Genomic DNA, 27539 nt, shown 5'->3' with positions numbered 1-27539 from the left:
ACAGCAACCCTTCAGTGATTCAGCAGCAGCGCTTCATTGGTACAGATCAGCTACATCTCCCGCTTAACCCAGCAGTGAGTTAATGCATGAAATGTACATGTGGGTGTAACTATCCTGTACATTACCTCACCGTCTCTTATGCTGTGTAGTATACAGTATTTTGTCATCTAATGGACAAATTTGTATTTAAATAGTAGTTGATTCCAGCTGGTAAAGATTGTTGGGTTAGGGGGAGGGGGGAATTTAAAACATGTTTCGAGTTCTTCTTTTCACAGGCCTGGCCCCCTAAAGCTGATCATCGAAAGAATCCCCCTGCGCTAGCCACTTGGTACAAGTTGAGCTCCTCTTATTTTCTGTAGTGCTATGGATCGGGATCATGCGCATCCACTGTGGTTTAAAGCAATGTAGGAAGGTATTTGATATTGTTCAACACATCCATTAGAGTCTGTACTATTTGGAACGTGTTGTAAATGGGGATTCATGCACACCTTTTGGGTAATGGGAGGGTGGGTTGTGGGGCCTTAATCAGTCTCTTCCTAGACTTCACAGCTCCATGTTACCCAGCGCAAAATGGCTTGAATAGGAAACACCCAGGTGCACCCAACAAGATTCAAGTGGACACTTGCTTCGCAGGATAGCAACCTCAAATGTGTAGCGAGAAGTTGTTTTCCCAGGGAGTGCGGTAACAAATCTCTTTACTAGAAGTCATTGTAATTCTGTTCAGGCTTCAAGTTGCTTTGTGGGGAGGGGATGGGGCTCTGTATTTGTGACTTTTGCAGAGTAAGTTAAATGGCCCGCCCTTCAAAAATCTACGTTCGAGCCCACGTCTTCAGTTCTTAAGGATGGAATCCCTCGCGTTCAGGCCTGTGGTATTTAAATGCTTCTTCTGGAAAATAGCTTCTATCTTTGAATTGTATCCGTAGTCACACAGTTGTGTCCCTACTAAGGCAGTTGTACTTTTCGTTACTGTAATTCCAGTGATTGTCCTGTAGTTTTGTACTGCTTTATTGTATTTGGGGAGGGGAATTGTGGGCAGAGAGGCTTTTTCCTTTGCATTTTTCAGTGTGCTGTGTCCTGTGCGCTTTCCAATACCCGAGACCATCAGGAACTCTCCTAACTCATTGTATGTACAAGTTTCCTTGCGCATCGAGCATCACGTAAGGTCACTAAATGTGTTCACATTTCTCTTAACATTCATTGTCTGGCTAGATGCCTCCATTGCAATTCCTTTGCAATTAGTTACCAAGCCTTGTATTGATAATACAATGAGTGAACTATCTGTAAAGGATTTTCTTATTGCATAATAAATGCATAGCTTGTTGTGATTGAATACAGTTTTGGTATGCATTTGTTCTTTTTGGGGGCTTGTGTGGGGGAGCTTTTCTTGTGCTTTTTCAGGTATGACTAAAGCTTGGAGCTTTGTAGAGCGCGGATGTGACCTGGGCTTGAATGACTTCCTTTTCAAAGTGGAAATTGAAGGCAGATAAGTTGAATCCATCAAATATTGATGTTGGAAAGCAGAAAATTCTCAACCCTAGAGGGGTCACTTATCTTGGATGGGCTCAACTGCCCTCATTGTTCTTGAAATGAAAGCAACTTGCTATACTTGACTGTAGAAATAGCACTGCTGTGCTTTCTTAACAAGAGTCTTGTGATAACGGGAAGATTTGATGGACCTTCATTGATTCTGACGTTATCTGCAGTAAAGCATTTGGGTAAGGATAACAATAGTCAGTTCTACGATACTGTGAGGGGGGGCATAGGGGTGTTTCTTGTTTGCCTCTTGTCTGATCTTACAGAACAGTCCAAAGGAAGAATGCAGTCTACCTAGGACAACACAGGAATCATCCTGCCCTTTTGAAATCAACCATCATGCAGTTTGAACAAATGGAGTCAGGTTGTTTTTTGATGAATACAGATTGAAACAGTTAGCCCTCGGCTGCTAGCCCTTGTGCAACTGTGCAGGTGGCAGGTTGGTCTCAGAAAATTACTTGGAATCGCGCAACTGTGCGAAGATTTCTAAATTTAAGTAGCTGAGGAAAGCTGTGCATGGTGCAGCTTTAATTTGGTCCGAAATGCAGCGCAAATGTGTTGCTGTAGTTTATATTGTGCATTGGTTTTGCTTGGGCGTATCCCTACACTTCTCTTCACAGAAATCAGAGTGCAAGACTGGTTCAAGCACGAGTGAAGTCCTCTAACCTGGAGCATGTAGTAAGGTGTTGGCTTAACCTTTCAAAATACACTTCTGCAATATTGTAGTTGGAGGGAAAAAAAGACATCTTGGAACTGGCTTTATGTTAACCTCAAATCATCAGTAACAACAATGCTTTACTAGCATATTCCTCTTAGCCACGGGGCCTTATTGCTTTGCATCTTAAACCATAAGATGAGTAGAACTCGAATCTTTGAGTATTGTGTGGTGGGTGTGTTGTGTAGATCACTCTTTGTTTCAGATCATTCTCGTCTGTCCACTCCGATCTCGCCTGCCTCTGAATGCAAAGCCATCTGTGGAAGCTGTCAGCGAATATGAGTGTGGCCCCTGAATGAAGTACCAACCCCCTGTGCGCTTGAGCTTAAATCTGAACCCTTGACGTCCTTCGCAGAAGCCCCGCTCTCTGTGTGTTTGTGTGTGCCTTTTTTCTTTTCCCTTTGGTTTCTCAGGTCAAATTGCCTATAAATTGTCTTTATTTGTCATCTGGGATGGCCTAACCTGTGATGCAACACTGAGAATCCAGTCACATTAAGATCAAGAGCTGCAAGCTTGTCTCGCTAATACTGCATCACTTCAGTCTCATGGGTGCTAAGTTAAGTAATTTCGGTTCCCTTGATTTTTTTCTTTAACATACCATGGCTTAAATGTGTAACTCAACATGTTGCATGCACATCAGCTCTGCATAACATTTTATTCGTAACACACAACATAATGTTCATGAAGTCGTTGTCCAACATTGCAGTAGTATTCGGTCAGGGGGTTTCTTGGGGGGGGGCAACACTTTTCTCTCTTCCTTTCAGATTTCTCATTCAGCTTAACTTGCTACTGAGCCAGGCGACTTACTCTTCTGCTGGGAGTCATGGAATGTCTTGGTACAGCCAGCCTCTAGGGTACTGTCGTTTTTACTTTGAAGAATTGAGCATCACTGAGGAAGGATAGCTGTGGTAAATGCTGCTACGCCATTCGCGGTAAACGATAACCATACTGACATAATTTGTCATATTGGATGAGTATTGGTCTTTCAGTGTGGGTTTTATGTGGGGGGGGGGGGGGGGGGGGGGGCTTAAATTGTCTGTCTTCTTTCCATTACAGCCATAAGCTTGGCAAGAAAGTCTTCACAGATCATTTGACCCGTGAGTCCTGCTGAATTGCAAAGGGAAAACGGCTTTGAATATCACCAGGGATGCTGGTATCATGGCTTTGTTAATATGGATAAAAGACGTCGTGGAATCAGTCATACGCCAATGCAGTGTCGTTGTGGGGAATGCTGGGGATTGGGGAAACCAGTTGTCTCTTTCTTCTAGTTTCAGCTTCGTGACCAAGAGAAAGTCCCATGTGGTGACAGGATAATATAGCAGCCAGGTGTTGATGGGTTTTCTTTTCCTGGAGGAACAAACTCTTGGTTTTGCTCCTCCAGGTTTTGCTTTTACCCTAATTACAGCAACAACAAAAAAGCAAAAGACTCCGGTGGTGGCACTCCTGACTTTGTTGGGACAGGGTTCAATTCCCTGCGGTGTCTTGCTTTTTTTTAGTATGCTGTGTTCGGGGGATGGGCACTATAGTCATTTAAGGATTTGGAACTTAGTCGCTGCATGACAAAGTCAAATGATCATGATGTGGTGGTCATAGATGTGATGTCCAAAAAAACATTTTTCTTGGTGTGAATGGTTTTGAAAATAATCAATAAAACTGTCCTGTGTTACCTTGGCTCACAATTTATCACTCACACATGGATTATTTTCACTTGTACTGTATGGAATCTTTTTGTGAAGAGGCAAAGAGGTTTGACATTCAGTACATGAAATGCTTTGCAAAATATCAACAAGATGATGGTTATGTTGGTCACTGTTGAAGGATTTAGGAAGTTGGGAAGGGAAGGAAGTATCAAAGATTATCCTGGTATCTAAGGCTGTAAAAGTTTTTTAATTTCTTCTTGCCAGCTGTAGAGTGTAAAGTAACTTATTTTGTATATGGATACTGGCTGTTGGGAGACATTAAATATAAACCACAAGCGAGCCCGGATATAGACAATACAGTAAATGTATAGAGACAATCCTTGAGAAGGATCAAGTGTTAATTTTAGCACAAACTGTCCATCACTTTTCTGCCACCAATTGGATCCAGGTCACAAAAGAAGATATTTGATTATCTTCATATTACCAGACATTACTATACAGTTTGAAACCTTGGCTTTGACCAGCATGACCATTAAAAATATTACATTCCATGTGGTTTTCAAAGGGTCTTAAAATAGTTCTAAATCAAATTTGGTGAACACTGAAGAAACCCTGATGTGGTACCTTATAGTGTTTAAGAATCAGTTGTCATTGATGTTTCTAAATTTTGCACTAATCTTAAGAATAACTATACGTATAGTTATGCTATAGCATTAACATTACATGCCTCTAATAAAGAGAATCCATCTGCTGAGTTTTAAAGGAATTTGCTTAGAAAGTCTAGGTACCAATAACATGTCCAGTGCAGTGGTGTGTTATTTTAAATCTAAACCTATACATATTTGCAAAAAAAGACCTTGAATTGTGCATCAATAAAATTAATAAAAACAAAGTTGTCACCTCAAGACATCAGAACTTCAGCACACTTGCAATTTACTTACATGTTACAATGTCACCCATTTGTGTTTGTACAGTAAAACAAACTGAATAGCACCATCAAAATGGTTCATCAAAACCCATAAGTGAAGTGCCCAAAACCAAGATGACCTCGGCCCAAAAACAGTGAAGCTGAGCAGCAGGCAATACTAATCACTGGTAAGGTCATTTAGGGTCCTGTCATGTTAATTAGAAGACTAATGAATCTATTTGTCCTATATGTAAGTCAGGTCATAAGATGTAGGTCAGTTGAAGTCCTTTGTACATTTTCGAATGTAGGTTGTTGTTCGTGTACTGTTTTCTAAAAGAACAGTTTAATGAGGTTAGGTAGGATGACTGGATTAACCCACTAAAGGTCTCTTGGGCAAAACTAAAATCTTGTGGGGTCCTATTGACCCCTATTGGTGATGATTTGGTATAACGCAAATTTAGAATTAAAATGTAGGTGTGTAGGACCTGCCTTAAAGCCTTGATCATTTGAGTTTATATTCCAATTTATTGATGCATGATCCAACGGAAAGCTGTAATTAATCAAATTAACTCAAACCAACTAACGCCCCATATCAGTTAGAGTCATTTTGGGCCTGTTGACCTCATTCCCATATAGAAATTCTAAGTGGTGACCCATTATCTTATGATCTATAATTTCTAAATGTCATTCTTTGATATTGCTTTGGTTTCCATATGGTGGACAATTTTCTGTGTTCAGAAATACTCCTTGCTGCAAATAAATAAATAAATAAATAATAGTGACTTTAACTAGAGGACTTTATGTAGATTACATATGATTTTAGTTCTATACCACCGAATTGTTGAAATATGAATTTGAATAGATTTGCTGACGACAGTCCCCTGCGGAACTAAAGGGCAGAAACAAGATTCCCACGGAGCCATTTCACATCCGTTCCATCTGCCAGCTAGCTTCTTCCAGCAATCTGTCTAGTTCTTCGGTCGCTGTGTGTGTTTGATGAGGTGTGGAGGAAAGAGGAGATGTGGTCCTTTTTTGCCAGGGATCCAGTCAAAGACTTTGCTTATGAAATTCTTCCAGACACGCAAGAAAAGTCTGGAATATGGACTCTACATCGGGGGAAGCGAAAGGTAAAAGAGGCAGACCGCTGCCGATCCTCCGCTAGCTGCTAGCACTAGCCCGCTTCGTTATGGAGGCCTGTTTGATAGTTAGCCTTTAGGCACGGTGTTATAGATGGCGTGGGTACAGGTTAGACATACCTGTATTTGTCTCGTCTGCCCGACTGATTGGATGACAGTGCTGAGTTAAATGTTATGGTTGCGCTGTGTACGGTCAAGTCTGCGCTAACGAAGCGAGCTCCGTCTTTGTTTACTCCCGGTAACAGACACGTATTTCTCGCCACGTCACCCGGTGTTTAGCCGAGTTAACAACTGTTATTTCTGTCCTGTTCAGGCTAATGCTTCATCACAAGAACAAAGGCGTCGTTCCTCGTCGCTGACATTGCTTCATATACATACTGTCCTGATTATCATTACTGAGTAGCTGAATCTAAACAGAGTCATTCTCATCACCGCAGGGCCACATGACAGCCAGGCAACAGCTTCCTGTTTTCATCACCCCTGAATCAGCTACTTTAATGATATTATGTGTGGTGATATGAGAGAACTGTATTTGATTTTTCAGCTCATGTCTGATCTGATTACAAAACATATATGTTTAAAATGTGGCGTGCCATTTATGTCATCCCACCCTGTCTCCTCAGACCAGTGGAGAGCCAGTGTCTGTGTTTGTGTACGAGGTAGCACAGGGTACAGAGCAGCAGACCCAGCTGGCCAAGGCTGCCTTCAAACGTATGAAGACCCTGCGTCACCCCAACATCCTGGCCTATTTGGATGGATTAGAGGTATGTGTGTTTTGGTGTGTTCATTTGCGCCTGCTGTCATTAGTTCTGCACACACTGCCATTAACTTTAATGTTAAGAGCAAATTGTCAGCCTTCTTAGTGACATGTTGCAAAATAGTGAGCAGCTTGGTTTTGTCATGTATCTGTCATATAACTAGTTCTGTCTCATCTCCATCATCTGCTCTTCTCTGCATGTTTACGTTCAGATGGAGGTGAGTGTGAATGTGTAACTGTAGGCCTAGAATATTTAGTTGTAGTGAGTAATGTACTACATAATGTATGCAGCTAATTTCAATGTTTTCTTGTCTTCTTGCGCTCAACAAGGAGATAATTATATAATTGATCATATATCAGGTTCTTAGATTACTATTACAGTAACTATTACAGACTGTTTTACTGTTTATTGAGTTATTGTGTTTACTACCATTGTATTGCCGTGAAGTAAACAATGCTGAACATGAACAGAAAGATATTAAGATGTTGTTTTAGTTGCCGCTATCGTATTAGTATAGTTTTATATTATCATTATTATATAGATATTATTTTTTAATGATAATAACTTTGCCATCTAGCTAAGTGTTGTTCGTAGTCAGGCTGGTGCAATAAAACAGCCAAGAAATAATAGTTAATCTTGCTTGCGGTTGTTACAGACAGAGAAGAGCCTGTATCTGGTTACTGAGCAAGTGACACCCTTGGCAGTCCACCTGAAGGCCCAGGCAGAGAAGGGCGGGGCAGGGGAACTGGAGATCTCCTGGGGACTGCACCAGATAGTGGTAAGGATGGGACTTTGCACCAGCTGAAACTTTTAGGGGAGCCGAAGTGTAGCCATTTCTGTCACTGTCTTCTTAAAGCCCTCTCTGGCTATTTAACCGCTTAAGTCTACCTTTTCTGTTTGCCTACTCCCACAGAAAGCTCTGAGTTTTCTGGTCAACGACTGCCACCTGCTCCATAACAATTTGGGTATGTGGGCTGTTTTTGTGGATCGTGCTGGGGAGTGGAAGCTAGGGGCCCTTGACCATGTGGTCCCAGAGCAGGACGACCCAAGCGGGGTCTCACTCCCTGCCCCAAAAGCTGTTTACCCAGACATGGAGAAATACGACCCACCAGAGATGTCAAACAGCAGTGGAGAGAAATGGTAAGAGAGGGGTGTAAAAACACAAATTGAGAGGAGCTAATCAATAATAATAATATGTTGCACAAAACGAAGAAGACAGGAGCAGCTTTAAGAATATTTAGAGAAAGTGCAGGAATCACAGAAGAGGTTCATAATAGGACACTTGTAAAGACACTTGAGTAAATGTTGATGACATGGTGTCGTACCTGGTCTTGGTCACTGTCTTGTGTTCTGTAGGAAATTTTGTATTGAACTGTGTTGATGTTTGTTGCAGGGCAGGGGAGGTGTGGCGGCTAGGCTGCCTGATCTGGGAAGTGTTCAATGGGCCACTACCTCGCACTTCCTCCCTTCGTTCACTGGGAAAGGTACTTCACCTCAACAGTGTCTTTGTGCAGTTACTGAAGAGTTGTCATTGATACCATGGCATATTTCCACTTGGATGCTCTAAAGATACTTGAGTTTGTTGACATAGGTATTGAATAAGTATTTTCTTTGTCGGTAGGTGGGTTTCCATTCAAGTGCCAAATTTTAACCACATTTCAACAAAATGAGTAAAAGAAAAAGCAGATTAATGCTGGTTTCTATTCACTACCGGTCAGTGGCAGCTGAAAGGAATCTTTGCATGTGACATAAAGAAGTGTTGTTCACCCACTTGTGTTCCCTCTCTTGTCCCCTTGCTGCCCACAGATCCCCAAGGCCCTGGTGCCACATTACTGCGAGCTGGTGGGGGCCAATCCCAGGGCTCGGCCTAACCCAGCCCGCTTTCTCCAGAACTGTCGAGCCCCCGGAGGATTCCTCAGTAACAGCTTTGTGGAGAGCAACCTTTTCCTGGAGGAGATACAGGTCCTCAGACTTGAATAAAGACACACCTAAAACTTTAGAGCTACAATCAAAACCCACCAGTAGAGTCACAACCTAAAGTGTTAAGCACCAAGATAGAAACGGATCAAGCTCTTGATCATTTATTCGATGAATGTGTTTCTTCGTAATTATAGTGTACAACAGATGATATAATGCCAGTAGAACTCAAAGTATCTCCTTAATATGGCTCTGTCTAGATCAAGGAGCCAGCCGAGAAGCAGCAGTTCTTCCAGGATCTGAGTGACAATCTTGACTCCTTTCCCGAAGACTTTTGTAAGCACAAGGTTCTGCCTCAGCTGCTCACCGCTTTCGAGTTTGGAAACGCAGGTGCTGTTGTCCTCACACCGCTCTTCAAGGTAAATCCTGACCTCCCCAGGCAACTGTCACACCTTGTTAACCTTATATATACTAAAGAATATCCCCGTCATCTACCTCTACCCACTTTAATTTTAATTAGATGATGATTTAAATGATTTATATCATCCTCCTCCATCTGTGTGTCAGGTAGGGAAGTTCCTTTCATCAGAAGAATACCAACAGAAGATCATCCCTGTCATCGTGAAGATGTTTTCCTCCACAGACCGAGCCATGAGGATACGACTGCTGCAGCAGGTGTGTATTTCCTACAGGTCTGTTTCACCTGCTCTCAGAACTTGAAGATTTTGTAAACTCCTGCAAGCAAAATTTTGCATATTAAAAAAAAATATATATATTTTGTAAAATATTTTTTGGTCTACATTCTGTATCCCAGAAATTTTGCTTTGAGTTCGGCAAATGCTTTCCAAGGAATTAATGTATATGGTATTTGAGTTTTATTTTCCTAAGGTTTCCCATTTAATTTGCTCTAACATTGCTCCTTCTTTCTGTTTGCTTCTCAGATGGAGCAGTTCATTCAGTATCTGAATGAGGCAGCGGTCAACTCCCAAATTTTCCCTCATGTCGTTCATGGCTTCACAGACACCAATCCTGCCATTCGAGAACAAACTGTCAAGGTAGGTTTCAGAAAACAACCGCAAACCAGGAGGTGCTTTTACATATTATTTATGCACTGGATATTGTCAGCTTGCTTTAGCCACTGCTCTCCTCTTTTTCTTCCACTTCCCATCCAGTCTATGTTGCTACTGGCTCCAAAACTGAATGAGACCAACCTGAACCAGGAGCTCATGCGTCACTTTGCCCGGCTGCAGGCCAGAGACGAACAAGGCCCGATCAGGTGCAACACCACTGTCTGCCTGGGCAAGATCGCCTCCTACCTCAACGCCGGGGTAAAGCACATCTGCACCATTGTGCAACACTAATTCATGTAATGCAAAAAACACTTAAACCAAAGTTCAGCAATGAATCTGTTAAAATGGCAGAATTTTGTTATCCCCCTCTTTACAGACTCGACAGCGTGTTCTGATTTCTGCCTTCTCACGAGCCACTAAAGATCCCTTCCCAGCTTCGCGTTCCGCTGGTGTGCTGGGCTTCGCTGCAACACACAACTACTACAGCGTAACAGAGATCGCTGCCCGCATCCTCCCCACCCTGTGTACCCTTACTGTTGACCCTGATAAGAGCGTCAGGGACCAGGTACACAACACATGACTCTATACTGAATGTAACTATATCAAGAGTACTTAGATTATCATTCATCGGCAGCACTGATAGGCTTTAACATTTAGCTGGCTTGTGATATCCATTGTCTTTACTTGTGTCTGGCTTATGAATTCAGTCTTGCATACTGATATTTCATCTCTGTAGATCATTGTTTGTCATTACTGGACTATGCTGATGTATTTCTGTTCAGGATGTGCTCTATTGTCTTTCTCTCTGTCAGGCATTCAAAGCCATCAAGAGTTTCCTTTCCAAGCTGGAGGCTGTGTCAGAAGACCCCACCAAGCTGGCTGATATCGGTATGTAGTATATTGCACTTAGTTGCAAAGTCTGTTCTCTATTTATAGCAAGGAAACCACTGATTATATGTTACACATTTGTTTACCTTGCTCAGTTCCAGCTTGAAAGACAATAGATAGTTATGCAACTGACTCAGATATAGAAAACAACACACTTCTGTTTTATTTCTGAAATTCTAAAACTAAAAACCTGAAATTCTCTCCCTTGTACATCCTGCAGAAAAGGATGTATCGTCATGTGCTCAGCCTGCAGGTGCGTCTTCCAGCTGGGCCGGCTGGGCCGTGACCGGCATGTCCTCAATAACCTCTAAGCTGATCCGCAATGCTCCAGGGACAGAAGGGGGCGCAGCAGCCGAGGGCAGTGGGCCGACCAACACCACTAGCCCTACTAGTGCCACCAACTCAGCACCTGCATCTGGTACAGATCTCAGATTCTAATCCAGGTATTATTTAACCAGGAATGATAAAGATATGCTATCTGAAAGCATATGTCTTGTGTTTCTCTCTCTATTTCAGGTTCTGAAGATAAAACTCTGCAGGCGTCTCTCAGTCACCATGCTGCCTCTAGTCGTGTCAACCAATCACAGACTCTTGAAGTAACAGACAACGACGATGAGCCAGTAGGAGACCGTTGGGATGACGAGGAGGACTGGGGAAGCTTGGAGGTGGGATTTCACCATTTTTCACTGAAAGACAAAGTTGCTTATTATCATAGAGATACATCATGAATGTGAGATTGTTAAATAATTATAATTTCAAATCTCATAAATTGTTGACTCATAGGAGCCAGAGAAAGCTCATACTGAGCCCAGTGACTGGAACACTGACTGGTCAGGAATGGCATCATCCAAAAAGAAGGCCAGTGACAGAGCAGTATGATCCATTTAATTTTTATCTATTATAAAATATAAACACCTGTTTGTAGTAACTTTATGGGGGCCCAGAATTTTGTAATTAGTGTTCTCTAAATGGTTGCAATTATAGCTTTTTAATAAAATTTCAATTAATCTTCATTTCAATCTTTTATCTAGGTGGGCCGGTCATCCTCATCCGTGACAGTGAAAAAGCAGAGCTCCGACTGGAGCAGCTCAGGCTGGGACGCTGACGACAGCTGGTCCAACGAGAAGGAAGGCCAAGGTCAGAGCTCTGCAGGCGAGGAGGGCTGGGGCAACGACTGGGGGGAGGAGGAGACAGACACAACCATGGACAACAAGGCGTTCCCCCTGCCCGAAGGGGTGCGGTTAGCCAGCGAGTACAACTGGGACAGCAGCAGCACATCGAAGGGAGCCAGTCAGAACGACGTGTTCGCCAGCGTGTCCCAGAGAAACACCGCCAGCACTGCTGCCATCACGGTAAGGACATGAGGGAGGAGCAAGAAATTGACAGATTAAATTGATTTGATTACATTTGAAATAAATTGTCACGAAATTGATGAAACACATCACAGAAAAAATTACAGCAGAAATGTTTTGTTAATAAAGATGGAAATGCTGCATCCTTATTTATCTGTTTTACAGGTTTAAAGTGTAAACATTAGATCATCATTATATATTTACAAAGTGGAGCTAAAGGGATGGAGGAGGACAATGTGGACAAAACATAACCATCTCTTTTAAGTGAAGGGAAAATATTGCATTGTCTTGATGAGAAGCTGATCTTCAGGTCAAAATATGAGCAAGAAATGAGAAACATCAATATAACCAGGGATTTTCTTGCCAGTACAAGAAGATTTTAGTTGAGTGTTTTTCTCCTTGTCAGGCTGGAGATGGCTGGGGTGCAGAGGCAACAGGAGACTGGGGAACTGAGGAGAGCTGGGAGTCAGTGGATGGAAGCCAGGGTAAGTCAGCTGGCCTCCCTCGTCAGAAACGAGATCAGTGAATTTCTCAGAATTAGCTGCAAGCAGATGGTGCGCATCGCCAGCGTTTATCAAAAATCCAACCTTGTGTGTGTTTTTTGCTGTGTCACCTCCTCACTTGATCTTCTTCTGAATTAACACTACTCGCTGTACCTTTGTTCATTGAATTGCCTGTTTTTGTTGCTGCCCAGGTCTTAGCAAGGCCGAGCTGTCCAAGAAGAAACGGGAGGAGAGGAGGAAGGAGCTGGAGGCGAAGCGGGCTGAGCGCAAAGCGGCTAAGGGTCCTCTCAAACTGGGCGCACGCAAGCTGGACTGACGAGGATGGGAAGAGAGACATTAAGGTGGGGATAGATAGGGAGGCACATGGGCCCCAGTCACTGATCCCAGAGCAGTGGATAGAGGCTCGACATTCCATCAGTAAAGGACCAGAAAGAAGCGTCAGCAGTGAATACTGTGAAAAGTTGCTAAATGGAGGTCTGTAGGCTGAGCATATTTTTACTTCTGCTGAGTAGAGGACTCTCAGCCTTCAAAGAAGTGACGGATGGATGAAAGCAGTGTTGTGGATTGAAGAGCTAAAACAAATGCAGGGAGACGTGAAGCAGCACAGAGCAGCTCTCTGTACAGCAGAAGTGATTTGACAGAAAGTCCCACTCTGTTTTTATTTTTATTCATAACTCATAAAGTTGCAGTTGTAAAGTAAATGTATATAAATGGTGCATCTTGTCTTAAAATGAGATGAAGAAATAACACTTTTTTTTTTTAAAGACAACGGAGAAATATATATAAGAGAATTTCAGAATCAAATGTATTATTGTACTGAATGTTTTTCAGTGCGCGCGCACACACACACACACACACACCACGCACAGTGGATATGAATGTTTTAGTTCAACTTTCACTTAATTACCGATTTAAGACTTAAAATCAATCCATGCATGCACTTCTGTATTTGTGTGGCCAAACAAAAGGCTCCATGGCAAGAACTTATAAATGTGCTGAGTTTACTTTGCACATACAACACTGAATTTTACTGAACTGAACTGAACTGGCCTGACAGGTGAATCATTGGACTGGTTTTGGATCTGTAAATGAGAAACATGCACTGCAGACCCAATACAGAGCAGCCGGGCCGTGGGAATGCATTGTAAAATAGAAGCTGGAAACCTGGTTCCAAGGGAAATCAATTAGTGTGTTTACATGCTGTTTCTAATGTCTCCCATGAGGTGAAGTGCAGTGGTGGGTTTATGAAATCAAAGGAGTTTTATTCTTTTGAAAGTCTTGTCATACATTTATACCTGGATAAACCCACAGATCTCACTAAAACCCCATCAGTAATTTTCATTTTCAGTGTGGTCTGGGTAATGGAGAAGCTTCTTTTACTCTTTTATTTGTGCCTTTATTTAATTGCAGTTCTGCTCTGTAGGACCGTGCCGTGGAAACTCAAAATTTTAGCAGAGAATTTCAGAAGTGGACCTGAAATGTCTAAAACCAGCCGATCGACCTTTCAGTGTGGCCCCTTATCTCCTGTTGGTTATGATGTTACATTACAAAGTACTGTATAAATGAGCCCGCTGACACAATCAACAAATAATTAATGTTCTGGTATGGGGTGGTAGGGTCAGGTCAGGAACTTTGTTGCATTATTCTCACGGGAGACTGTGTTTTACAAAGAATCCAGATCATGTAGCATGTGAGCTATAAATAAAAATAACAAACATGAACTTGTGCTTCTTGTTTACATTAAAGGGCTGTTTACATTAAAGGGTGGCAGCATCCACCTAAACAGGACAGTGTTCACGAGGCTGGCTGGACCGATTTAGGAACCAAGCAAGATTTATGGATTGGTTTCAGTCACAAGAATAGACAAGATTCACAATGTTTCTCTCAATATGGGGGTTTTAATGTTGAGTTTATCTTAAATAAAATCAAATTACACAAGGTGGGTTTTGTGATGGCCAATCCTGACCTGTTTGGTTTTTTTTCTTGAGAGTGGGTGGCAGTCATTTTAAAAGAAAGAAGAAACACAATTCTATAACTTTCCATTCATCTTACGAACTAAGAGAACCCCTTTACAGGATAAAAATAAAATGAATAAAAACCAAGGTAAAATATGTTCAGTGACATGCCTAGATGTGGAGGGGGTTTTCAGATAGTCTCTATTTATCTTTAAGGAAAATATAACTGCACAGAGAAATGAGTAAAGAAAATAATCAAAACACAATAATTAGAACATTTTACAATCTCCTTTGTTGGCTGGTCCTGATTTTTTTAGGTAGATACGGTTTGAATTTCTCCAATGCTGCCATCAATACATTTTTAAATCCATGCATTCCATTGAATACAAACAGAGAAATAGGTTGAGGAGGAGGAAGTTCAGTTAATCTCTGCCTTCTTGATGAAAAACAAAATAGCGGCAGCTACTGCCAGTACGCATATTGCTGCTACTCCAACTGCTTCTGCGGCCTCAGTCACCTGTGGCGGGAAATCAAACACACAGAGACACACTTATTTTTCTGATCAACCACCTTAAACTACTTGGTCAGTGTTTGGGAAAAGTTTTGGTCCTTGTTAAAACCAAAAAAAGAAAAAAAAAAAAGTAAAAACTACTTGCAAACAAGTCATTATTTCCATTACCACAAGAGGGAGCTTGTCAGTCAAATTAATTATGATGGAAGCAATGTACTGTACAGTACTGTTTCTGAAGCTCACTCAAAGGCTCTTGAACTGGACAAAATCATGGTAACATTAGGAAAAGTTAGAACATAATTGAATAAAAACAATATGTTTAAAGGCAATAGAATGATCATTATTTTTTTACCATTTCATTTGATTGTGGCATCACATACTGTAAATGCTTTCCAGAGACAGACTCCAAATTGTGGGTGCACCTAATTACCTGCCAAGAAATGGCTTTGCCATAGCGCAGCTCAGTGGCAAAGTGCTCACAATTCCTCATATGGACACTGTAGATCACCTCCTCACCCACAAATGAAAGGGCCTCTTTTACTATTTCCTTGGTTGGACGAGGGCTGTGTGTTGAGTCCAGTTTGTTATTTATTTCCCACTTATCATTGTCAACCACCTTCTCAAGTTTTTCTTTCTTTACTTCTCCTCTGCAAACCAAACTTGGATCAATGCTTTGTGAGCCGGATGAGCTGGACAAGCCGGACAAGCCGGCTAAATATGAGGGTAAGAGAAAGAGAGAAAGATTTTTTAAAGAATTATACAAAGTATATGCACTGAAGGTTGTAACATGTTTTATGATGGGTTTACATGTTTGCTGTTGAGGTCCCTTTATCATTTAAGAAATGACTCACCAGGGTTCACCAAGTGAACAGCGTATCCATCTCCAACATATACAGCCCAGTGCTGATAACCAGCACGGAAGATTTCTATCAAGTCACCTGGCTGTGGCTCTGGCTTTTGCTCCATGGTTTGCTAAAAGCCCTTTGATTTAAAGATACAGGGATAAAAAGCAAGAAATGAATATATGTCATAACTAATCTTGATTCAGGTTGTAGCAATGTAGCAGCATTTTTATCAAGATGGGGTGGAGTTCTGCTTGGGTCTAGTCTAGTAAGCAAAATGTAAGCAGATTCTACCTTTCTGATCTGAAAGTGCTCTCTGCAGCAGCTCAAACTTGCCAACTTAACTGTTAGGGGGGAAACAAAAAGATAATTCTTGAAAATGATTTGTTGTTTACCTTGTAGAAAATAAGTAATATTTCGCATAAGGATTAACCAGTCTTCAAACATCCATCCAACCTAGAGTAGATTACCTATCACAGCCCTGGTTTCAGAAACACCGGTAAAAGTTCAAATTAGTTCACCTTCATTAAGGCTTGGTAGGGAGAAGCAAGAAGCCAAACAGTAGACAAAGTCAGCCCGTGGGCCCTGGTCAGTAACAGGCAGGTGGACAGACCAAGGAATGAATGAGTGCATGAATGAATTTTGGCACTTACCTGCTCAAGACTGCAAAGTCAGGTCCCACACTGCACTGTAACTTACTTGGAGTCTAACCTCCTTGCTGGCAGGTTTTGTTTCCCATTGTCTCCTCCTCCTACTGAGCCTGAAGGACCTGTCTGACACATCATGTCAGTCATCATTCATTCAGTGGCATTTTTGAGGTGCTCAAAAACTCACCACACCTTGAACATCCATGCATCCATCGTAGTGAAAATGTGCGTTATATGCGTGACTGTGCAGTTTCGATGTTTCACCAAGAAATGGGAAGTTGTTGTATTTTAAACAGACATTGTCCAATGTGCCCCAAACTTTAAATGTATGATAAGAGTCCCAGCCTGAAGACATTTAAGTGCCAATATGCAGTTATGGTCATAGTGTTACCTACTGGCAACAGGAAATGTCATATATTGTACTTTGATATACTTCTTCTAGTGGGTTGTGCACATCCACCTTAAATGTGGTCAGAACATCCTTAAGACATTGATGATGGTTTATTGTGAGAACTGTGAGTTTTCATCTAACAGCGTTGCCCTGGCAACATGACGAATTTCAGTGTTTTGCCATGAAACCGGAAGTTGCTGTTGAGGGCCTAGGGATGCTCAAAAACTCCTGAAACCTGGCACACGCATCGTAAGTGGCAGAAACTGATATCTGTGGGTGATACAACTCTCAGGGTGGGCAATGTGGCCCACAAATTTTGGTAGGCACATGTAACATCCCAAGCCGGTATCCTCGACATGCACAAGGGGGCAAGGGCCCAATCAACGCTGCTTGCAGCTTTAATTTGTAGATGTCATCCGGAGAAGATCCTAGTGGCTTACATGTTAACTAAACTAACATGTTGTTTTCAGGTGTAAAGTTAATTAGTAGCTACAATTGTCAGATAAATGTAGTGGAGTAAGTAGTGTGGATTCCCCTCACACAAGGTTGTAGTTCTTTAAACCAGCTCTCTTAGTATCTGGCCGGGGTCAGGTCTCACTGTTTAATTAGTTTACGTAATTAATTTGACAGTGAGCCAGCATGAACAGTGCCAGGACCCTGTTTCTACATCAGGCTACGCATGAGGAACATGCTGCTCATGTCGTCTATGTGAAGTGAAACTTTTTCACTGTAGCATGTTAGAAGTGATGGCAGCCACAAGTGAAGTGTATGGAGATTCATTCCATTTAATAACCGACTTTCTGAACCCAAGTTTGTGCAGGATTGTGATCGTATCAGAGTAGCCTATTGTAGTTTTGTGTGGTTGAAAGCTGTGTTGAATAGTTTGTGAGTGTGAGTGTACAAATGTTCTCTTTTAATAAAATTGGTCTGGTTAGTATACGTGAGGAATGGAATAACTGGTTCAGTCTTTATTGGACTTTCACAGTAGGTTTAGATAAATTGTAGTCAAAACATGATTAAAAAGAAAAACAACACAACCAACTACTGTAAATTTACAGTTCCCATTGTCTTGAAAGTTTTGTCATTCCCACTTTCTTAGACACAGACAGTGCGACATGGAAAGCAATGCAGGCTGCTGCAGCTGTCACTGCTGATCCTGCTATTATCATTTCTGATCCTGCTGCTACTGCTGCCACTCCTACTGCAACCTTTATCACCTGTGGTGGGAGATCAAACACACAGACAGACATACTCAGTTTTCTGATCAATCACCTAAAACTACTTGGTTAATGTCTGGCAAAAGTTCTGGTCCTTGTTAAAAAAAAAAAACCTGCCAACAAAAGTCATTATTTCTGCTACCACAACAGGGCGCTTGTCAGGAAAATGAATTATGACAGAAGCAAAGGAGGAAGTCAGGTGACATAGTATTAAGAGTTTCTTTTATCCATGAGTTTTCCACTACTTTAACCACATGTTTATTATTGTTACCTAATGACAAAGACTCCTTAACTTTAAGGAAGTACTTGTTTGAACACAAACCCCAAACTTTCCCTAAACCCAACCAAGTAGTTTTCGTGAAAACTCAACAAAATTATGGTACAGTTAGGAAAAGTTAAAATATAATCAAAAGCATTACTTTTGAAGACAACAGAATGATAACGATTTCATTTGATTGTGGCATAGCATACTGTAAATATGCTTTCCAGAGACAGACTCCAAATTGTGGGTCCACCTACTTACCTGCCAAGACATGGCTTTGCCATAGCGCAGCTCAGTGGCAAAGTGCTCACAATTCCGTAAGAAGACACAGTAGAGCACCTTCTCACCCACTAATGAAAGGGCCTCTTTCACTATTTGCTGGATTGGACGAGGTCTGTATGTTGTGTCCAGTTTGTTATTTATGTGCCACTTATCTCTTTTAACCACATCCTTGAGTTTTTGTTTCATTACTTGTGCTCTGCAAACCCATCTTGGATGAATGCTTTGTGAGCCAGATGAGCTGGAAAAGCCATCTAGGTATGAGGGTAAGAGAAAGAGAGAAAGAAAAAAAATTATACAGGGCATATGCACTGAATGTTGTAACATGTTTTATTGTTGAGGTCCTTTTTATCATTTCAGTTTATGAAAGTTGAATAAAATGTTGGTAGGTTTAATGAACTAAATAATCCAAGCCTGCAGGCTGGTCTGCACAGCATTTTATCTGAGGGTCTTTACTGGGACTGGCCATTGTTGGGAGCAGGAAACTAGACATTTCAAAGATGGAAAAGAGATGACTCACCAGGGTTCACCAAGTGAACAACGTATCCATCTCCAACATACACAGCCCAGTGCTGAAAGCCAACACGGAAGATTTCTATCAAGTCACCTGGCTGTGGCTCCATGGTTTATTAAAAGCCCTTGGATTTGACAATACAGGAGAAAAAAAAGCAAGAAATTAATACAATCTGAAATGAATAAAAAGATATTTGTTTTTTCAAAATCTCTTTCTGTCTTCATGAACTACTGTACTTAACCTGAATAAGGCCTAATGTGACGTGTGATTATCCACATCAACCTTATGACTTCTTGTGGGACTGAATGCAAACAAGAGTTTGATGATATGAAGCTCAGTGGTACAATGTACTAATACATCGGCATGTAAATGAGAACATGACTTACAGTAAATTGGTTGTAGAAGCATAAAATAAAACAGAAAGTGAAAGACTGCATTTATGATTGGTTTGACGTAATTTACAAAGATACAAGTTGTCTTTCACTTTCTTTTTTAGTTGAAAGTATTGCTCACACACAAGATTTCTGTAGCTCCATGTTTAAACAAAGGTTCATGTGTTGATTAAATGATAGAATAATTCTTGAAAAGAAAAGAAACATCCATCTAACATAGAATAGCATACCTATCACAGCCCTGGTTTCTGCTGGAGGACTCAATAGTACAAGTAAAAGTGACACAGAGAGTTCAAAAGAGATCACCTTCACTAAGACTTGGCAAGCAGAAGCAGGAAAACACAAAGAGTAATCAAAGTCGGGCTGTGGGCCCTGGTCTGTAACAGGCAGACAGACCAAGGAGTGCATGAGTGCATGAAGGAACTATGACTCCTACCTGCTCAAGACTGCAAGGCCACTGTAATCAGTTCTTGATTGCTGTTAAAAGTAAAAATAAATCTATCAAGAGTCAGGTCCCACACGGACTGTAAATTACTCAGAGCCTAACCTCCTCACTGGGAGGTTTTCTTTCTCCTTTTTCACCCCCCTCCACCAGTCTGACACGCCATTTCCTTTCCTCATCACGTGGTTGCTATGAAGCCACAGTGCGAAGACTCTATTGAAGCTGTTTGTTAATGTTTATTTTTCTTCACAAAAATGAATGCCATTTTTGAGGGGCTACAGGTACTCGAAAACTCAAAAACCCTTGCACAAGTATCAGACGTGTTGAAAATGTAGTGCAGTTACAAAGTGCAAAGTGAAACAGGAAGTTGTTGTAACTCAAAAATACATTGTCCATTGTGCCCGAGACTTCACAGATTTGATAAGAGTCCCAGCCTGAAGACATATAAAGACATAGAAAATATCAAAATCCCAGCCCTCCAAAATATAAATGTTCCCTCTGACTAATTTATTACTATATGTGACTTATGTGATTATTGTTAATACTGATGTATCAGTGCATGGGCAGTATTTTATTGTTTTACTTGGTGAAAGTGAAACTAGCTTTAACTGCTTTATATGTAGTTTGATTATTTAGTTCAGTGTTTTCCAACCTAGGGCCCAGGCCACTCCAGAGCTTTGTCTTCATCTATTCCCGCTTATCCAGATCCGGTTCGTGGGGGCAGCATCCTCAGCAAGGAAACCCAGACCGCCCTCTCTCAAGCAACTTCCGCCAGTTCATCCAGGGGGCCACCAAGTTGTTCCCAGGCCAGTTGTGTCATGGATCAGTCCTGGGCCTCCTCCCAGATGGACATGCAATTTCCAAATCCACAAAACACATGTAGACTGGTTGGGCGAGCTCCCATGCCACCTCCAGCACCCTTGTGAGAGTATATAGCTGGTCCAGTGTTCCGCGACCAGGGCGAAAACCGCATTGTTCCTCTTGAACCTAAGGTTCAACCAGCAGGCAGACTCTCCCTTCCAGCACCCTGGAATAGACTTTCCCAGGGAGTCTGAGGAGTGTGATTCCTGGACCACACATTGTTTGGCCTGTCGGTAACTGTCCACTACCTCTGGAGTCCCACAAACCAATGGGTTCTGGGATTGCCACCATGACTAGCACCGGAACCCTTCTGACCTCAGCTCTGAATAGCCACAAAAGTGAAAATACAGCATTCTCTTGATGATCTCTAGGTCAAGAAAACATGAACATAAAATGAGAAACATAAATATAACCAGGGATTTTCTTGACAGTACAAGGATTTCATCTCAGTGTTTTTCTCCTCGTCAGGCTGGAGATGGCTGGGGTGCAGAGGCAAAAGGAGACTGGGGAACTGAGGAGAGCTGGGAGTCAGGGGAAGGAAGCCAAGGTAAGTCTCTCAGCTGCCTACCTCCCAAGAAACAAGACTATTGAATGTTTTATGATGAGTTTGCATGTTTATTGTTGAGGTCCTTTTATCATTTAAGTTTATGAAAGTTGATGATATGAAGCTCAGTGGTACAATGTACTAATACATCGGCATGTAAATGAGAACATGACATTGTCTTTCACTTTCTTTTTTTTGGTGTATGTATTGCTCACACACATACAAGATCTCTGTAGCTCTATGTTTAGACAAAGTCTTGTCCCTAGTGTATCTGGTCTTGTTCTGCGTCCTGTCTTTGTCTAATTTCCTGCCATTTGTGATTGTCGGCCCCGCCCTAATTAGTGTCACCTGTTCCCCATTGCCTTGCGTATATAAGTCTTGTTGGTTCTCTGTGTCCTTGTCAGTTCATTTGTGTCTGTACCCAAGTCTGCATCTTTATCCGTACCTGAGTTTGCCTGTGTCTTTACCTGTGTTGGTTCCCCGTGTTTGTTCTCGTGCCTGTGCCTTGCTTTTTTTTTCCCCTCTTGGACTTACCTTGGTTACCTTTTAATTCTTGTAAGTAAGTAAGCCCTGGGCTGTTCCAGTGATTTTGTTTATTATTATTATTATTATTATTATTATTATTATTATTATTATTATTATTATTATTATTATTATTATTATTTAGTTTATTCTTTGCCTGTCTTGGGGTTTTGCATTTGGGTCCTCACTTCCCTCGTGTTACTGGCTGCCCAGACATGATGTGAATTTACATAAAAACAAATTCAAAGGGATACAAACACACTTGAAAATTGCAACACATTTAATTCAAGTATTCCATTGAGTACAGACAGAGAAATAGATTCAGGAGGAGGAGGAAGTTGACATAGATGCTGAATTCTTGACAACAAGCAAAGCAGTAATGGCTGCTGCAGCTGCCACTGCTGGTCCTGCTATTACTGCTCCTGCTACTGCTGCTCCTGCTGCTGATGCAACCTTAATCACCTGTGGCGGGAGATCAAACACACACGTTCGTTTTTCTGATCAATCACCTAAAACTACTTGGTTAATGTTTGGAAAAAGTCCTGGTCCTTTTTAAATAAAAAAAAAATAAATGAACGGCCTGCGAAAGTCATTATTTCCATTACCACAAGAGGGAGCTTATCAAGTAAATTAATTTTGACGGAATCTTTCATCAATGACTTGATAAAAGAAACTCCTAAATCCATAGTTTGCTTTATCCATGAGAATTTCACAACCTTAACCACATGTACTTGTTTGAATGTAAACCCTGAACTTTCCCTAAACCCAACCAAGTAGTTTTTGTAAAAAAAAAAAAAAAAAAAAGGAAAAGTTAACATAATCAAAAAAAAAAAAACACTTTTGAAGAGAAAAGAATGATCATTATTTTTTTCATGATTTCATTTAATTGTGGCATAGTATACTGTAAATATGCTTTCCAGAGACAGACTCTAAATTATGGGTTCACCTACTTACCTGCAAAGACATGGCTTTGCCATAGCGCAGCTCAGTGGCAAAGTGCTCACAATTACGCAAGTGGACACTGTAGATCATCTTCTTACCCACATATGAAAGGGCCTCTTTCACTATTTGTTGGGCTGGACGAGGTTTGTGTGTTGTGTCCAGTTTGTTATTTATTTGCCACCTGCTGTTTTGAACCACATGCCTGAGTTTTCTTTTCTTTACTTTTCCACTGCAAGCCTGACCCAAATTTATGCCGGACGAGCCACCTAAATGAGGGTATGAGAAAGACAGAAATATAAAAAATCTAAAAAATTATACAGAGTGTATGCACTGAAAGTTGTAACATCTTTTATGATGGGTTTGCATGTTTATTGTTGAAAGCCTGCAGGCTGGTCTGCACAGCATTGTATCTGAGGGTCATTACAGGGACTGGCCATTTTTGGGAGCAGGAAATCAGACATTGCAAAGATGGAAAAGAAATGACTCACTGATGTTTGCAAAGTGAACAACGTATCCATCTCCAACATACACAGCCCAGTGCTGATAGCCAACACGGAAGATTTCTATCAAGTCACCTGGCTGTGGCTCTGGCTCCATGGTTTATTAAAAGCCCTTGGATTTGATGATACAGGAGGAAAAAAGCAAGCAATTAATACAATCTGAAATGAATTAAGAGAAATTAATTTAAAAAAATTTTTTTTCAAAATCTCTCTCTCTTCATGAACTACTGTACTTAACCTGAATTTTACTTGTTGTGTGACTGAATGCAAACAAGAGTTTGATGATATGAAGCTCAGTGGTACAATGTACTTGTACATTGTACCACTGAGAGAACATGACTTACAGTAAAGTGGTTGTAGAAGCGTAAAATAAAACAGAAAGTGAAAGACTTCAGTTATGATTGGTTTAACATAGTTTACAAGGATACAAGTTATCTTTCACTTTCTTTTTTAGTTGAAGTGTTGCTCACACACATATGTAAGATTTCTGTAGCTCCATGTTTAAACAAAGGTTCGTGTGTTGATTAACTGATATAAGATATAGAATAATTTTTGAAAAGGATTTGTTGTTTGCCTTGCAGAAAAGAGGTAATCTTTAGGGTAAAGAATAACCAATCTCCAAACATCCATCTAACCTAGAGTAGCCCACAGCCCGGGTTTAGGAGAATGACTATGGTAAAAGTGACAGAGAGACACTGGTAAAAGTTCAAAAGAGTTCACCTTCGTTAAGGCTTGGCAGGGAGAAGCAGGCACACGTAAACAGTAAGTCAGGCTGTGGGCCCTGGTCTGTAACAGGCAGACAGACCAAGGAATGAAGGAGTGTGTGAATAAACTGTGACTCCTACCTGCTCAAGACTGCAAGTCCACTGTAGTTAGTTCTTGATCACTGGGAAAAGTAAAAATAAATCTGTCAAGCATCAGGTCCCACACTGCACTGTAACTTCCTCGGAGTCTGATCTCCCGACTGGCAGGCTCTTTCTCTTTGTCCCCCTCCTCCCTCTGATCCAGAGGGAAGACTCTGACACGCCATTTCCTTTCATTTCTCTTTGCCCCCCTCCTCCCTCTGATCCAGAGGGAAGACTCTGCCATTTCCTTCCCTTGTCATGTGGTTGCTGTGGAAACGCAGTGTGAGGATCCTGTTTTTGTTTTGATACAATGTGAAATAATGGAAACTTTGAGATTCATACACTTATTTAAATGAAATCAAACCGGAAAGGATTGGAGCCACTGGTTTAACCTTTAACAAGTAGTTCTCGCTTATAAACTAACATGTTGTTTATAGGTATAAAGTTAATTAATTGCTACAATTGTCAGATAATTGGAGTGGATTAAAAAGTAGAGTGGATTCTCTTAGTCTCTGGTTGTGGTTGGTTTTCAGTATTTAACTAATTTAGTCTTGGTTTTAAGTGGTCACCCAGTAAACATTGATCGTATCAGAGTAGCCTGTTGTAGTTTTGTGTGGTTGAAAGCTGTGTTAAGTTGAATAGTTTGTGGGTGTCAGTGAACAAATGCTTTCTTTTAATAAATGGGTCTGGTCAGGATATGGGAGGAATGGAATATCTGGTTCAGTCTTTATTGGACTTTCACAATAATGTGATAATTGTTGTGTTTATGATAAGAGGAAGTTTAGAGGTGTGAGTAAATGTGGGTTTTATTGAAGAATGACCTGTGTTTATAGAACTCAGCGGGGAAGCTATCCAGTCCAGCAGTTTGTTTATAATTTCAAGAAATGTACATTTTGCAACTCCAAGGACCCATAATATTATGAGTGAGTGTCCCACTGGACTTGCCAAACAGCCTTTTTGGGCATCCACATCCACTTAACAAAAAAAGTTTAGGATAGCATAGGACGTGTGTACCTGTGTCTCTATTGTGTTTCTAATCTGACCAGATCCGGAAACAAGACAGGTTTTCACAAAAAGGCAATAAATTTGTGTACTTTTTTCATAACAATAGGTTGGGATTATTTGTGGTGGAAACATGACTAAAAAGAAAAACAACACAACCAACTATGAATTTACATGAAAACAAATTCAAGGGGATACACACACACTTGGAAAATTGCAACACATTTTATTAAATTCAAGTATTCCATTGAGTACAGACAGAGAAATAGATTCAGGAGGAGGAAGTTCACATAGTTGCTGGATTCTTGACAACAAGCAAAGCAGCAGTAGCTGCTGCAGCTGCCCCTGCTGGTCCTGCTATTGCTGCTCCTGCTGCTGCTGCTCCTGCCACAAATACTGCTTCTGCTACAGCCTTAATCACCTGTGGAGGGAGATCAAACACACACACACACACACTCAAATGATTGCAAGAAAAGTTGTTGTTGTTGTTTTTTCCTTTTGGCATATTGTTAATATACTTTCCAGACACAGATTCCAAATTGTGGGTCAACTACTTACCTGCCAAGACACAGCTTTGCCATAGCGCAGCTTGGTGGCAAAGTGCTCACAATTCCGCAAGTGGACACAGAAGAGCGCCTTCTCACCCACAAATGAAAGGGCGTCTTTTACTATTTGCTGGGTTGGACGAGGTCTGTATGTTTTGTCCAGTTTGTTATTTATTTGCCACCTGCTGTCGCGAACCACTTCCTTGAGTTTTCCTTTCCTTACTTCTCCTCTGCAAACCCAACCCAATAATACGCTTTGTAAACCAGATGAGCTGGGCAAGCAGTCTAAATATGAGGGTATGAGAAAGAGAGAAAGATTTAAAAAAAAAAAAAAAAAGATTATACAGGGTATATGCACTGAAGGTTGTAACATGTTTTACGATGAGTTTGCATGTTTACTGTTGAGGTCCTTTTATCATTTACGTTTATGAAAGTTGAATAAAATGTTGGTAGGTTTAATCAGCTAAATAATCAAAGCTTTCAGGCTGGTCTGCACAGCATTGTATCTGAGGTTCATTACTGGGACAGGCATTTTTTGTGGCGTAGGAAATCAGATATTGCAAAGATGGAAAAGAAATGACTTACTGGGGTTCACAAAGTGAACAATGTCTCCATCTCCAACGCACACACCCCAGTGCTGATAACCAGCACGGAAGATTTCTATCAAGTCACCTGGCTGAGGCTCTGGCTCCATGGTTTGCTAAAAGCCCTTGGATTTAAAGATACAGGGATAAAAAACAAGACGTTAATACATGCGATTCAGTGCTAAATGTAGCAGCATTTTTTTTCAAGATGGTGTGCATATTTAAAAAAAAAAAAAAAAAGGCATTTTTTCTGTTTATGTTTTTATCAAATTCAAGTTGGGCTTACCCATAAGGTGCAAAGTTACTAATAGGTTCTGTGAAGATAATTAAGATAGAGATTAACCTCTGCAAACCACAGACTTCCTGATGTTCATGGCTAACAGATGGCTAGGTCTCGCACCTTGGAAATAATAATGTTCTTTTTTAAGCAGGTCATGCTGGAGTTGGGTGTAGTGAGCAATTTGTTAAGCAGGATGCAATGTAGCAGAGGTTGTCTCAAGTTTTTGAAACTGAAACACTATCTGGCTTACATTATCTAATGAGGCAAAGCAGATTCTACCTTTCTGATCTGAAAGCGCTACGGGCGGTAGCTCAACCTTCTCAGCTTCATTTAACAGTTAGAGGAGAAGTTCAGAAGAGTTCACCTTTGTTGAGGCTTGGCAGGCAGAAGCAGGAAGCACAAACGGTAGTAGAAGTCAGGCCGTGGGCTCTGGTTAGTAACAGGCAGAGAAAACAAGGAAGAATGAGGGTAAGCGTTATCTGTGACACCTACCTGCACAAGACTGCAAGGCGTAGTCACCGTAGTCAGTTCTTGATCGCTGGTAAAAGTAAAAATAAATTTGTCAAGAATCAGTTCTCACACTGCACTGTAACTTACTCTGAGCCTAATCTCCTCACTGGGATGTTTTCATTTCTCTTCTCCTGCTGATCCAGAGAGAAGAGTCTGACGCGCCATTTCCTTTCATTTCTCTTTCCCCCCTCCTCCTGCTAACCCAGAGGGAAGAGTCTAACATGCTGTTTCATGTGCTGATCATGTTGCTATGAAACCACAGTGCAAAGACTCTATTGAAGCTGTTACGTTTAGTATTCTCCACAAAAATGAATAGCATTTTTGAAGGGCTACAGGTGCATAAAAACTCACAAACCTTTGCTCAAGCATCAGATGTGCTGAAAATGTAAAGCAATTACAAAGTGTAAAGTGAAACAGGAAGTTGTAACTCGAGCACATGTTGTCCAATGCGCTGCAACCTTCACTTAGAGATGTCTTCAGAGTCCCTGCCTGAACACATCTCCAGAGAATATCAAAATCCCAATGGCTTCATC

At 41.2% G+C, this 27539-nt stretch overlaps 5 protein-coding genes across 14 annotated transcripts; 1 reads left to right on the top strand and 4 right to left on the bottom strand.

Moving 5' to 3' along the window:
• Positions 1 to 5739: 5739 nt before the first annotated feature.
• scyl1 (SCY1-like, kinase-like 1) lies at positions 5740 to 12749 on the top strand. 2 transcript variants are annotated; one of them, XM_041048152.1, is made up of 18 exons: positions 5740 to 5922; positions 6555 to 6695; positions 7345 to 7467; positions 7603 to 7829; positions 8083 to 8173; positions 8496 to 8651; positions 8867 to 9025; positions 9174 to 9281; positions 9548 to 9661; positions 9779 to 9934; positions 10053 to 10241; positions 10489 to 10564; positions 10785 to 10982; positions 11081 to 11229; positions 11348 to 11437; positions 11596 to 11916; positions 12323 to 12401; positions 12611 to 12749. In XM_041048152.1, exons 1-18 carry the CDS (start codon positions 5815 to 5817, stop codon positions 12733 to 12735), a joined length of 2610 nt encoding a protein of 869 aa, XP_040904086.1. In that variant the 5' UTR covers positions 5740 to 5814; the 3' UTR covers positions 12736 to 12749. The 2 variants fall into 2 exon arrangements, with proteins under 2 accessions (XP_040904086.1, XP_040904087.1); XM_041048153.1 differs by having other exon boundaries at positions 11348 to 11422; positions 12611 to 12735.
• Positions 12750 to 14303: 1554 nt separating this feature from the next.
• On the bottom strand, positions 14304 to 16455 carry LOC121188410 (phospholipase A and acyltransferase 3-like). 3 transcript variants are annotated; one of them, XM_041048156.1, is made up of 5 exons: positions 16381 to 16455; positions 16022 to 16071; positions 15737 to 15866; positions 15316 to 15596; positions 14304 to 14891 (listed from the first exon to the last, which is right to left on the bottom strand). In XM_041048156.1, exons 3-5 carry the CDS (start codon positions 15849 to 15851, stop codon positions 14793 to 14795), a joined length of 495 nt encoding a protein of 164 aa, XP_040904090.1. In that variant the 5' UTR covers positions 15852 to 15866; positions 16022 to 16071; positions 16381 to 16455; the 3' UTR covers positions 14304 to 14792. The 3 variants fall into 3 exon arrangements, with proteins under 3 accessions (XP_040904090.1, XP_040904091.1, XP_040904092.1); XM_041048157.1 differs by lacking the exon at positions 16022 to 16071 and adding an exon at positions 16123 to 16208 and having other exon boundaries at positions 16381 to 16427; XM_041048158.1 differs by lacking the exon at positions 16022 to 16071 and having other exon boundaries at positions 16381 to 16422.
• Positions 16456 to 17709: 1254 nt separating this feature from the next.
• Positions 17710 to 20010, bottom strand: LOC121188409 (phospholipase A and acyltransferase 4-like). Its single transcript, XM_041048154.1, has 4 exons — positions 19866 to 20010; positions 19044 to 19161; positions 18506 to 18777; positions 17710 to 17982 (listed from the first exon to the last, which is right to left on the bottom strand). The coding sequence occupies exons 2-4, from the start codon at positions 19144 to 19146 to the stop codon at positions 17818 to 17820; spliced, it is 540 nt and encodes a 179-aa protein (XP_040904088.1). The 5' UTR covers positions 19147 to 19161; positions 19866 to 20010; the 3' UTR covers positions 17710 to 17817.
• Positions 20011 to 22060: 2050 nt separating this feature from the next.
• Positions 22061 to 24235, bottom strand: LOC121188973 (phospholipase A and acyltransferase 4-like). Its single transcript, XM_041048945.1, has 4 exons — positions 24086 to 24235; positions 23229 to 23352; positions 22753 to 23006; positions 22061 to 22260 (listed from the first exon to the last, which is right to left on the bottom strand). The coding sequence occupies exons 2-4, from the start codon at positions 23335 to 23337 to the stop codon at positions 22120 to 22122; spliced, it is 504 nt and encodes a 167-aa protein (XP_040904879.1). The 5' UTR covers positions 23338 to 23352; positions 24086 to 24235; the 3' UTR covers positions 22061 to 22119.
• A 1061-nt stretch (positions 24236 to 25296) lies between these two features.
• LOC121188972 (phospholipase A and acyltransferase 4-like) lies at positions 25297 to 27216 on the bottom strand. 7 transcript variants are annotated; one of them, XM_041048937.1, is made up of 5 exons: positions 26989 to 27216; positions 26503 to 26530; positions 26218 to 26341; positions 25646 to 25917; positions 25297 to 25508 (listed from the first exon to the last, which is right to left on the bottom strand). In XM_041048937.1, the coding sequence occupies exons 3-5, from the start codon at positions 26324 to 26326 to the stop codon at positions 25374 to 25376; spliced, it is 516 nt and encodes a 171-aa protein (XP_040904871.1). In that variant the 5' UTR covers positions 26327 to 26341; positions 26503 to 26530; positions 26989 to 27216; the 3' UTR covers positions 25297 to 25373. The 7 variants fall into 7 exon arrangements, with proteins under 7 accessions (XP_040904871.1, XP_040904877.1, XP_040904874.1 ...); XM_041048943.1 differs by lacking the exon at positions 26503 to 26530 and adding an exon at positions 26776 to 26925 and having other exon boundaries at positions 27094 to 27203; XM_041048940.1 differs by lacking the exon at positions 26503 to 26530 and adding an exon at positions 26861 to 26925 and having other exon boundaries at positions 27094 to 27203.
• Positions 27217 to 27539: the final 323 nt, after the last annotated feature.

Source organism: Toxotes jaculatrix, chromosome 10 (genome assembly GCF_017976425.1).
Source record: "Toxotes jaculatrix isolate fToxJac2 chromosome 10, fToxJac2.pri, whole genome shotgun sequence".
In the NCBI taxonomy this organism is placed as follows: domain Eukaryota; kingdom Metazoa; phylum Chordata; class Actinopteri; family Toxotidae; genus Toxotes; species Toxotes jaculatrix.
This window is presented reverse-complemented; position numbering and strand designations above follow the sequence as displayed.